The 10,684-nt window shown below is 38.7% G+C and overlaps 1 protein-coding gene across 1 annotated transcript in view; it reads right to left on the bottom strand.

The window, feature by feature from the left end:
• The window catches only part of LOC126176580 (uncharacterized), a 62,401-nt gene extending 52,244 nt beyond the window's left edge, over positions 1-10,157 (bottom strand). The window contains exon 1 of the mRNA XM_049923742.1: positions 10,003-10,157. Within this exon, the coding sequence (XP_049779699.1) occupies positions 10,003-10,055 (53 nt within the window). The 5' untranslated portion in view covers positions 10,056-10,157. The remainder of the gene's footprint in view (positions 1-10,002) is intronic.
• Positions 10,158-10,684: the final 527 nt, after the last annotated feature.

The following is a 10,684-nucleotide window of genomic DNA, read 5'->3' on the forward strand; positions in this document are numbered from 1 at the left end:
GTGTATGTAGCAATTTAAAATGGAACTGCAGGTACAATCAGGTGTCAGACTGAGATTCAGGATATGCAGTCCACCCATGAAGGAAGTAGTTTACAAAACTTTCATTCGACTAATACTTGAATACTACTCATGAGTCTAGCACTGGTACTAGATAATAGACTGATCAGAGCGATCGTTAAGGCATTTCCCATTTACAGTCGCTCCCATCAGCCACCGCAACTTTGTTTGCACTTATAAATAAGAAGAAGATCCAAAGACGAACATCATGTTTCATTACAGGTTCATTTAGCAAGAGTGAACATGACATGGAGACACTCAACTAGCTCCTGAGGCAGAACTACAAGAGAGGCGTTCTGCATCATGTTATGGTTTAGAGTTAAAAGTGTTGGTGTGTAGGTCCCTATAATGCTTACTCCTATTTTAACTCATGAAAAGACCATGAAGGCAATATTAGAGAGATTTGAGCTCATACGGGGGCTTACCAACAATCGATCTCCCTGTAGATCACTTGCAACTGAAACAGGAAAGGTGTGAAATAACAGTTGTACACAAAGTACCCTCCCCCACACACCATAAGGTGGCTTGTGGCATAAACATGTAGATTTACTTTTTACAGACCAGTGACGTGAAAAGCATGGATTACTGCAATTTAAACTAACCTCAGCTGCCTCCTTTATAATGGAATCCCAATATGGAGACATATGAGTCAAGATCCTCATCTTTTGACATTGTATTTTATATCTGTTCTCTACGCATTGTTTTGCCACAACCAAGTTCTCCAGGTCATTTTTCTAAGTTGTGTTTTGTGTCCACTCTCCAGATAATATTCTGCATCATCTCTAACAGTAAACCTTCAAACCAGTAATGGTAAGAAATTTTGTTTGATACCTCACACTACTGCACTACTTTTGTTAATAAGTGTTGGTGTGGTACTTAATCAAATACAGCATCGACTTGAGTGCTTTGGTCCATGGGTTTCACAATACCATGTGAGAAAAATCACAAGTTGGAGTTTTCATAACAAAAGCTTTCAGGCCCCATGGCAGTTGGCATGGGGAAGGACATTCTGTTCAAGATACCTCATTACATTTGAGGTGAGAATATGTTCTATCAATGAAACCCAACACCAGTTTTATGGGTCACTTTTGCTGCTTTTATTCTAGAAGGGTGTGATCTGTGCTTTCTTCCATCTACTGGGTACCATTTATTGTTCACGGGATCTGCAGTACATTAAAGTTAAAAGACAGGCTAACTCTGTATAGAATCTGATAAGCCTGTCACTATTGCCTGGTATTTTCTTCAATATTAATAGTTTCTCTTCTGTACCCGGGCACAATTAGCCACTGAATAGTGTTACTATTATAGAGTACAACACAAATATTGACACTATTCCATCAACTTTTCTTTCTTGAGAAGGTAATTCATTCAAGGGTTATTCAGCCACCTATGCAGTAATAAGATACTTGGAAACTACAGTTTGGATGACAAACTGTCATTTTTCTGAGAAAGATATTTTTACATTCATTTTGTATATCTTGACTGTACAGTCCAGTTGCCAGTAGTGCCCTGGACCCAAGGGAATTAATAATTTTCGTTGTTTTCCTGTGGCAATAAGATTTTGTATTTGGTACCCAGTCACTCCAGCAAGGTATACGTGTTGCTGCATGCTTGCTGAATTGATGAACCAAAGCCTAAGGGCAGTATACAGCCATACTAAGATGTTGAATAGTCCAGTATACCTTGAATAACCAATCAGAGAGCACAGCAGAGAGACTATGTGACTGCCTCCTGCATCCACCTGCCAAGATACAGTGGTGAAGTTCTCTTTTGTCTGTTAGTCATCCTACAGAGCAGACAGCTTTATGTCTCAGTCTCTTTCTGCTATCCTGCAGCAGCCCTGAAATATTACCGTTCTTCGTAACATCTTATGGCCACCCATCCCATAGCCCATGCAACTGGCATGTGGGCCACTGTTCCTGGAGGATCCTTTATAAGTCATATTTGAAGTAATAACCAGACACTGTGTTGCATTTTATAACTTCCATTCACCTTGTCAAACCACTTCTCCAGCCCCACTCACATCCCACTCATGCTGTTCTGTACATAATATTTTAAAATCATATAATATTTCCAAATGGAATTTTTTTAAAGTTACCTATGCTATATTATTGTGTCAACCATAATATTCTCTTATTATTCTCTATGTTTAAGATTAATTTTTTTCTGTCCAGTGTTCACTTTTAGGTACACACACTTTCCCCCAATACCCTGGCACTTTTTTAAGCCCTTCAACATTAGGAACTGCCAAGTTTTTTTTTAATATAGAGCTACCTCTTGTCTCTGTGGTGATCACTTTATCTCAGTAGAAATCTTTAACTACAACACTTCCTTCTTCACCTTATGCAGTTCCAAGTGAGATGGTGCAGTGGGATAGCTCACTGGACTTGCATTCGGGGGGATGACGATTCAAACATGCATCTTGCCATCCTGTTTTAGGTTCTCTGTGATTTCCCTAAACGGCTTCAGGCAAATGCCAGGATGGTTCCTTTGAAAGGGCATGACTGACTTCGTTTCCCATCCTTTCCTATTCTGATGGGAGACCGATGGCCTCGCTGTTTGGTCCCCTCGCCTTTACCAGCCAACCAACCAATCCACTTAATGTGATCATGCTCCCTTAAATTGGTTATTGAAGCAGTCAGTATTTCTCTGCAGCATGTTTCAGTGACCATTTCCCTCTTTCCTTCCATCTAAAACATACTGTAACTTTCCAGGCTTTTGACTTGTGGAACATATTCACTAGAATCAAACTGCCGTTTTGATTTTCAGGATATAAAGACGGATCCTAGTCTCACTGATAGTGAGAACACAATGCGAAAAGTCATTCAGATTTGCTTCGATTTCTCCAAATTTAGAATCAAAGTTGAAAGCCACACCTCATTGTAGTCCACATCAGCAGCTGTGGCAATTATGGTACTTACAGGCCTAATAATTTTTCATACCAGCTTGTATTGTAAAGTATTAATTGCTATTCCTGTCAACAAGTTTATGACTTCTGATACTTTTTGCACTTTGTTAAATTATCAGCGAGAATCACATCCTGAATTTTTTCAATGATTTCTTCATTAAACTCATTCACCAGCTGTCCTGAGGTATTCTGATCAAACACAGATCTCAGACCACAGCCTATTTACATTTGTTGAACCAACAGGTAATTGTTGTCTTAAATGGTGAAGAGTCACCATTGGCAGCATCCAATTTTCCTTTTTCCAGTCACGTGGTTTCCCACTCTGCAAACCACACTGAGGTGCGTGGCAGAGAGTATATCCCATTGTACCAGGTATTAGGGTCTCTTTTTGTTCCAATCACGTATGTAGCGTAGGAAGAATGATTGCTTGAATGCCTTTGTGCATGCAGTAATTATTCTAATCTTATCCTCATGATCCCTATGTGAGCAACACATAGGGTGTTGTAGTATATTTCTGGAGTCATGATTTAAAGTCGGTTCTTGAAACTTTGTTAATTGACTTTCTTGGGATAATTTATGTCTGTCTTCAAGAGTCTTCCAGTTTAATTCCTTCAGTATCTCTGTGACATTCTCACACTCATTAACCAAACCTATTACCATTCTCTGTACACATTCAGTATCCCCTGTTAGTCCTATCTGCTATGGGTCTCACACACTTGAGCAATATTCTAGAACCAGTTGCATAGGTGATTTGTTAGCAATCTCCTTTGTAGATTAATTGCACTTCCTCGGTATTCTACCAATAAACCAAAGTTTGCCACCTTCTTTACCTATGTCTGAGCCTATGTGACCATTCCATTTCATATCCCTCCAGTGTTATATCAGGTATTTACATGAATTGGCCAATTCCAACTGTGACTCTCTGATGTTACAGTAATAGGATACTACATTTTTTTCGTTTTGTGAAGAGAAAACTTTAATGTTTCCGAACATAAAGACCAAGTTGCCAATCTCTGCATCGCTCTGAAATCTTATCAAGATCTGACTGAATATTTATGCATCTTCTTTCAGATAGTACTTCATTATAGATAACAATCATCTGCAAAAAGCCTCATTTTACTATTAGTACAAGGCCATTAATATACAGGGTGATTATAATTAAAATTAAACTTTCAAAATGATGTAGAAAAAAATTGCAATGGAATATTATCGGAGAAGGGGGAAAATGTATGGCAGAAGAAAAAAAATAGTGTGAAAATTGACCAACAGATGGCACTGCATGTATCACAATATGTAAATGAAAACACCTGTCATGTACACAACCCATTGAAGTTGGTATAAACATGCAGTTTTTCCTCCTTTCGCATCTGTGATGCTCACCATGACTGTCTCAATGCAGGACTGCGTCCTGCTTGTAAAGCTGTATTACAAGAATGATGACTGTGCATACCTCGCTCTGCAGAAGTTCCGGACACTGGAGGGTTTGAAAAAAGGCGTTGGTCCGATGACTGCTGTGGGTATGGAGAAAATGATTCAGAAATTCAAAATGGCGGGTTGTTTTAGTGTGCAACATAGAAGAGGGAGGAAACGAATTGATTTGATGTCAATGGAAGCAGTGGCCACAGAAATGCAGGAGGAGCCAAGTGGTGGTGTGCAAATGTGTAGTGCACGGAGAATTGCCCGAACATCAGACATACCCGTGAGCACATATGTGCATGTGCATAAAAGCCAATGAAACATCCGTCTTTGCTGTCCATTCAAAAGTACCCATGTGTACAAGTTGCTTACTGTTGACCTGGTAGCAAGAGAGACCTTTGCTTTAGTATTTCTTGCTTGCATGGAAGTGGACAATGATTGGCTGTTGAAGATTTTGTGGGCAGAAGAAGCCCACTTCCATCTGACAGAATTGTCAAATATGGGCAATGGAAAATCCACATGCAAATCAACCAGTACCACTTCATCCCAAAAAGGTGTGTGGGTTTACAGTATCATTTATCATAGGGCCATATTTTTTCGAAGACATAGGTGCTTACGGTCCTGTTACCTGTACCGTCACTGGTAAGCGCTATGAGTGTCTTTTGCACAACTACAACATTCCAGCTCTCCAATGGCATGGGTGTGTGGATGGGATCATTTTTATGCAAGATGGCTCGCCTCTGCACATTGCAAATCCAATTAAGCAGCTGCTGAAGCGCCATTTCGGAAATGCTAGAATTATCAGCCGTCATTTCCTTACAGCCTGGCTGTCCCAATCACCTGATCTTAATCTGTGTGACTTCTGGCTCTGGGGCTATCTGAAAGCTGTTGTGTTCAGTGTTATGATCGCAAACTTAGCTGCATTGAAAGCATGCATTGCACAACACATTCTGTACGTGACCCCGGAAATACTTCGATCAGTTGTGGAACATGCCGTTTCTCAATTTCAACTTGTTGCAGAAAACGGCGATCAGCAAATTAAACATGTTTTGCACCATTCACACAGAAATGAATAGTCCAATTTGATTTTGAGTGATACTTTTTAATGCTGTTTTTGACCTCAGGACAATTAAAAACCGGTTTTTCCCATCCGATGTGATATGACCTTGCTGTGATATGACCTGTACACCCATGCACAATGAGCAGTACAATTTGTTTAACATCAAACATACTCCTTAGGCATTGTTGTATGATTCATTTGTCATTTGTAGTGGACCAATATTAAATTATGATGCTTACAGTGCCATCTATTGCTACCTTTTTTTACTATTTATTTTTCTTCTGCCACACATTTTCCCCCTTCTCCGATAATATTCTGTTGCGATTTGATGTCATTCTGACCAGTGGTGTTATTTCTACAGTGGTTTGAAAGTTTAACTTTAATTATAATCATCCTGTACTATATGAACAGGAAGGGTCCCAACACACTTCCTTGGGGCACACCCCAAGTTACTACCACATCTGATGACGCATCTCCATCCAAGATAACATGCGGTATCCTCTCTACCAAAAAGTCCTCAATCCAATCACAAATTTCACTTGATACCCCATATGATCATACTTTTGACAAAAAGCACAGGTACAGTACTGAGTCAAATGCTTTCCAGAAATCAAGAAATACTGCATCTAGCTGGTTGCCTTGATCCGAAGCATTCAGTATGTCATGTGAAAAAGTGTGAGTTGGTTTTCACACGACTGATGTTTCCGAAATCCATGTTGGCTGGCATTGTGGAGCTCATTCTGTTGATGATACTTCATTATGTTTGAGCTCAGAATATGTTCAAAGATTCTACAACAGATTGATGTTAAGGATATTGGACAATAGTTTCATGGATCACTTCTACTACCCTTCTTGTAGACAGGTGAGATCTGTGCCTTTTTCCAAGAACTGGGCATGGTTTTTTGTTCAAAGATTATAGTAAGAAGAGGGGCTAACTTAGCTGCAAATTCAGTATAGAATCTGACAGGGATTCCATTGGGGCCTGGAGCTTTGACAATAATGCTTATTTCATTCATCTTTTCAGTGGTATGAGGATTAAACTGGGGCACTTCTCCTGAGATTTCCTTTGTAAAGGCACATTTGAAAACAGAGTTAAGCATTCCAGCTTTTGCTTTGCTACCCTCAATTGCAGTTCCTGTCTCTTTCGCTAGGGGCTGGGCTCTAACCTTGGTGCCACTAACAGTTTTACATATGACGAGAATTTCTTTGGGTTCTGTGCATGATCACTTGACAACATTCTGCTACGGTAGTCATCTAAAAACAAAAAATAAATTACTTAATTGTTCTGCATGCTTCATCTTAGTGAAAACTGTGTGAAACAATTTATTGAAACAGCAGCCAAATCTGGAACACAAATACTTACTGAACCACCTTTAGATGGTGTATTACATAGAAATAGCTACTGTGTGCAGTAAGAGGAAGAGCAATGGCCTTTTTTTCCATCATGTCTCATTGTTAGTATACTTTACTGAAAGTGCTCATGACAGTAGAACATGTATAGCCATCCAGCTCCAACATTTCTGAGATGAGATGCTCATTACCAGGTTCTAGGCCATAACATTTTCTGTTTGTTAAAGTTTCTTACATTAGTCAAGTTCCCTTATCATTGCAGTGGCTGACTCTGCCATTTAATGTATAATATGACTTCCTCAAGTCTCTCCTTGATGACAGGATTGACGTAACACAGTGTGTGAAGAATGAATGCATTCTTGTTCTTGCACTTTCTTAATGAGCCATCGGTTTATTTGAATAAGGAGAAATGTTAGAAATAGTACAAGTTTCCGTGTTGTGACTCAAAAGAAAACACACCAAATAAAGTTATTACAAATATTATTAACTAGTTTTGTAAAATCGGGCTCACTTCAAACTTTAATTTCAAATACATCTCATTTAGTTTTGTGGTATCAAAATTACATCTCCAATTAATGAAGCACTATAACATGTGATAATAAACAAGGTGTAAAGTTCTTCAATTGTAGGTATTCAAACTGATGACAAACTAACCTAAAAAAAATCATACAGCAGACCTACAAAATGTTTCAGCCCAGCTGTTCTCGCTATGTTAATAATTTCCATCTTCTAAACCCAGATGAAGTAAGGAAATACATTATGCTTGTATTCTGTTCTTGTGGTTCTGGAGGACCACAGTTTTCTACAATATGACGACTTTTTCTTCCTGCAACTGTATACAGTATCTGTTAGTCCACTATTGGCCAATTTCACCTACATATCCATTGTGAATTGGTAGTTAAAACAGACAAGTGCAAGTTAAAAATCATCTGCCCAAGAAAATATGACAATTAAGCATACACATCATAGAACTGGTAATTACCATACACTGACATGCAAAATGAAAAGAAAAAAAAGAAAAAAGAAAAGAAAGAAAGAAATCACTATTGCCCACTGCAAGGTTGAATGCTACTTATTGATGTTGTGGGCACCTGATGTGGTAAGGAAAGTACATAAGTGGAGCAGAGAGATGAAGAGGAAGCATTCTAGCAATGATAAGGGAACTTGACTAATGTAAGAAACTTTAACAAACAGAAAATGTTATGGCCTAGAACCTGGTAATTAGCATCTCATCTCAGAAATGTTGGAGCTGGATGGCTATACATGTTCTACTGTCATGAGCATCAAAGGAAAGTGGCTGAAGGATGGATCAACCATGAGTAGGTGACAAGGTGTTGGGCATTCACATCTCATCATGGAACATGATGGTCAGAAGTTAGCTTACAGGACAGGCAGCAATATGTGCAAATCTGATCACAGAGTACAGTGCACGCCATTCAGAGCACACTGTTGTTGCAGGATAGACAACCCTTTTGTGTTCTTATCGTGACCTAATGACATCAACTGCATGCAAATTGCAGTGGATATTGGATCATCAAAATTGGACAGTGGATCAACGGAAATACGTTACCAGGTCAGATGAACCACGTATCTGGTTACACCAGGTCAATAGTCATATTTGGGTATGCTGTTGTGGCACCAAGAACCCATGCTAGTGAGGATAGTATTTTGCTAGGACAGTCACGTGGGATTCCACCAGATCTGTGGTAGTAATCAAAAGCACTATGCCAACTGTGGACTAGTTGAACATTATTGAAGACATCCTGCATTCCTTCATGCTTTGACGTCTTACCCAGTGGTGATAGCATTTTGCAGCAGGACAGCTGTGTCACAAGGCATTAATGGTTTGAGGAGCACATGTTGATGTCCTGCTGCCAAATTCACCTGTTATGAGTTTGATGCAAAACATCTGGGAAGCCATCAGATGCCAGGTCCATACCCAAAAACCATAAGCCTGTAACTTATGTGAACCATGTGGCCTATGCTCAGACATCTGATGCCTCATATCTCCAGAAACCTACCACAGACACGCCAAATCATACCACACAGAAATGTGCTGTATTGCATTCCAACATTCAACCAACATCATTTTAAGCAAGGGTCATATTGTATTTGCTCACCACTGTATAAAAAGTAATACTTAAAAATCAGTAAACATCAAGTGTTCTTTCATGCCAAAGCATAGACTGTCAGTATGAGGAGGAAATCAATATTCCACTCACCTACCTACCTTTGCCTCCTTCCACCAATTTGCAAATTTCTAAAGAACAATTCTACACTGCACTGTTAACACGAAATAAATTAGGAGACTTATTTGTAACTATAAATACTTGACAACACAAAATTTAAAGAAAATCTCATATTCTTGGTTTAGGGGGTATCCTGCAGGTTGATATATATAACTGGTGGAAAATTTGTCTCAGCCATCTGTTGAGGACTAGGCGCACTGTGGTGTATAATATCAGTTCTGAGCTACAGGACTGACATATGGGCTTTTAATGTGAAAATCATTCAAAAGTTGATGGTTTTACAGCATCTCTCCAGGTGCACGTTGGGAATTAATGGTCCCGAGGTACAAGGAGACACATAAAGGTACAACAGATCAGGTACAAATTGATGTGGAATACGTAATTATGGGCGGGATGAAAAATGAACTGATGACAGACAGGATGCCATATGGGCCAAATACGTTCTTTGTTGGGTTTGAAGAGATAATAAAACAGATAATGCGAATTTATCATTAAAATACATACAGAAGAAACATATTCGCATTTAGCTGAAGATCGTAATGCAAGCTAAAATGTAGGAACTTTATTCAAGTTATGTGATGTAAATAATCTTAAATTGTGAATGTGAGATCTACTCGAGTTTTGACTCCGTGGTTATTAAAGCTCTAATTGGCTCACTTTAGCAAGACCTGCTGCAAGTCTGACCCCAGAATATACGTAATAGTTCATGATAAATCCTGGTTCAGCTTCATAGTGAGAAGCATTTTCTATAACAGTGACTTATGTGAACGGACAGATGGGATCTTAATGTTAATTTTGCACGTAATATTTGTTACTACTGACATTGAGAATATTTTGCTAATAACCTACGATGCTCACCCTACAAAGTTTATTTACTGAAGCAAAAAGCATGGTATCGGAAAAGTAAATGAACAATATACAATAACAGTACCCAGTATACAATAACCAACATATTTTCTTACGAAAAGTCGTCGTTTGGAGACTTCGCTGTTGACATTTCTAAAGTGCTTCTCATACAGAAATAAGACTTTTGCTGAACAATGCGTTCAGCGTATATACTTCGGCATGTCAATAATTGCCATGGGACACCACATACTTGGCATTCAAGCAGGCTTCATATATGCTAACTTACACATTTTCGTCTTAATTTCAAAATTACCGCTGGAAAAAATTTTCTCTCTGGCTATAGCCTTCTAATCATCGTTCTTGAATGTTGGCTGTAAAAAACGATTACAATTACAAGAACAGTTACATTTGATACCACAGAGACAGTGTTTGATACTTTTTAATGATTCAAAAATTGTTGTGAAGTAGAAGCCATTTAGAAGGCTGGGTTTAGTGCATCAACAACTGCAGAAGGGTTAGTGTGGTCCTATTTACACATTATAATATGTGTTGTTCCAAGGCCAATAAAATGAGACTTGTAGTGAAGACCAACAAAAAAATTATAAATAGTTATCTACAATGAGCAGTTTTGACCTTTTTAGCAATTTAGAGCATTAAAAAGAACTAACTGCATCACTGTATTTCAGTGAAACGTCTGTTCATTCGATATTAGCGTAGGGAACGCAACTTAGTCTCTAGCTCTGCTGTAATGTCAGCTATATCATGTAGAAAAACACAATTTTTCATTGAAACATACAG

Source organism: Schistocerca cancellata, chromosome 3 (assembly GCF_023864275.1).
Source record: "Schistocerca cancellata isolate TAMUIC-IGC-003103 chromosome 3, iqSchCanc2.1, whole genome shotgun sequence".
Lineage (NCBI taxonomy): Eukaryota > Metazoa > Arthropoda > Insecta > Orthoptera > Acrididae > Schistocerca > Schistocerca cancellata.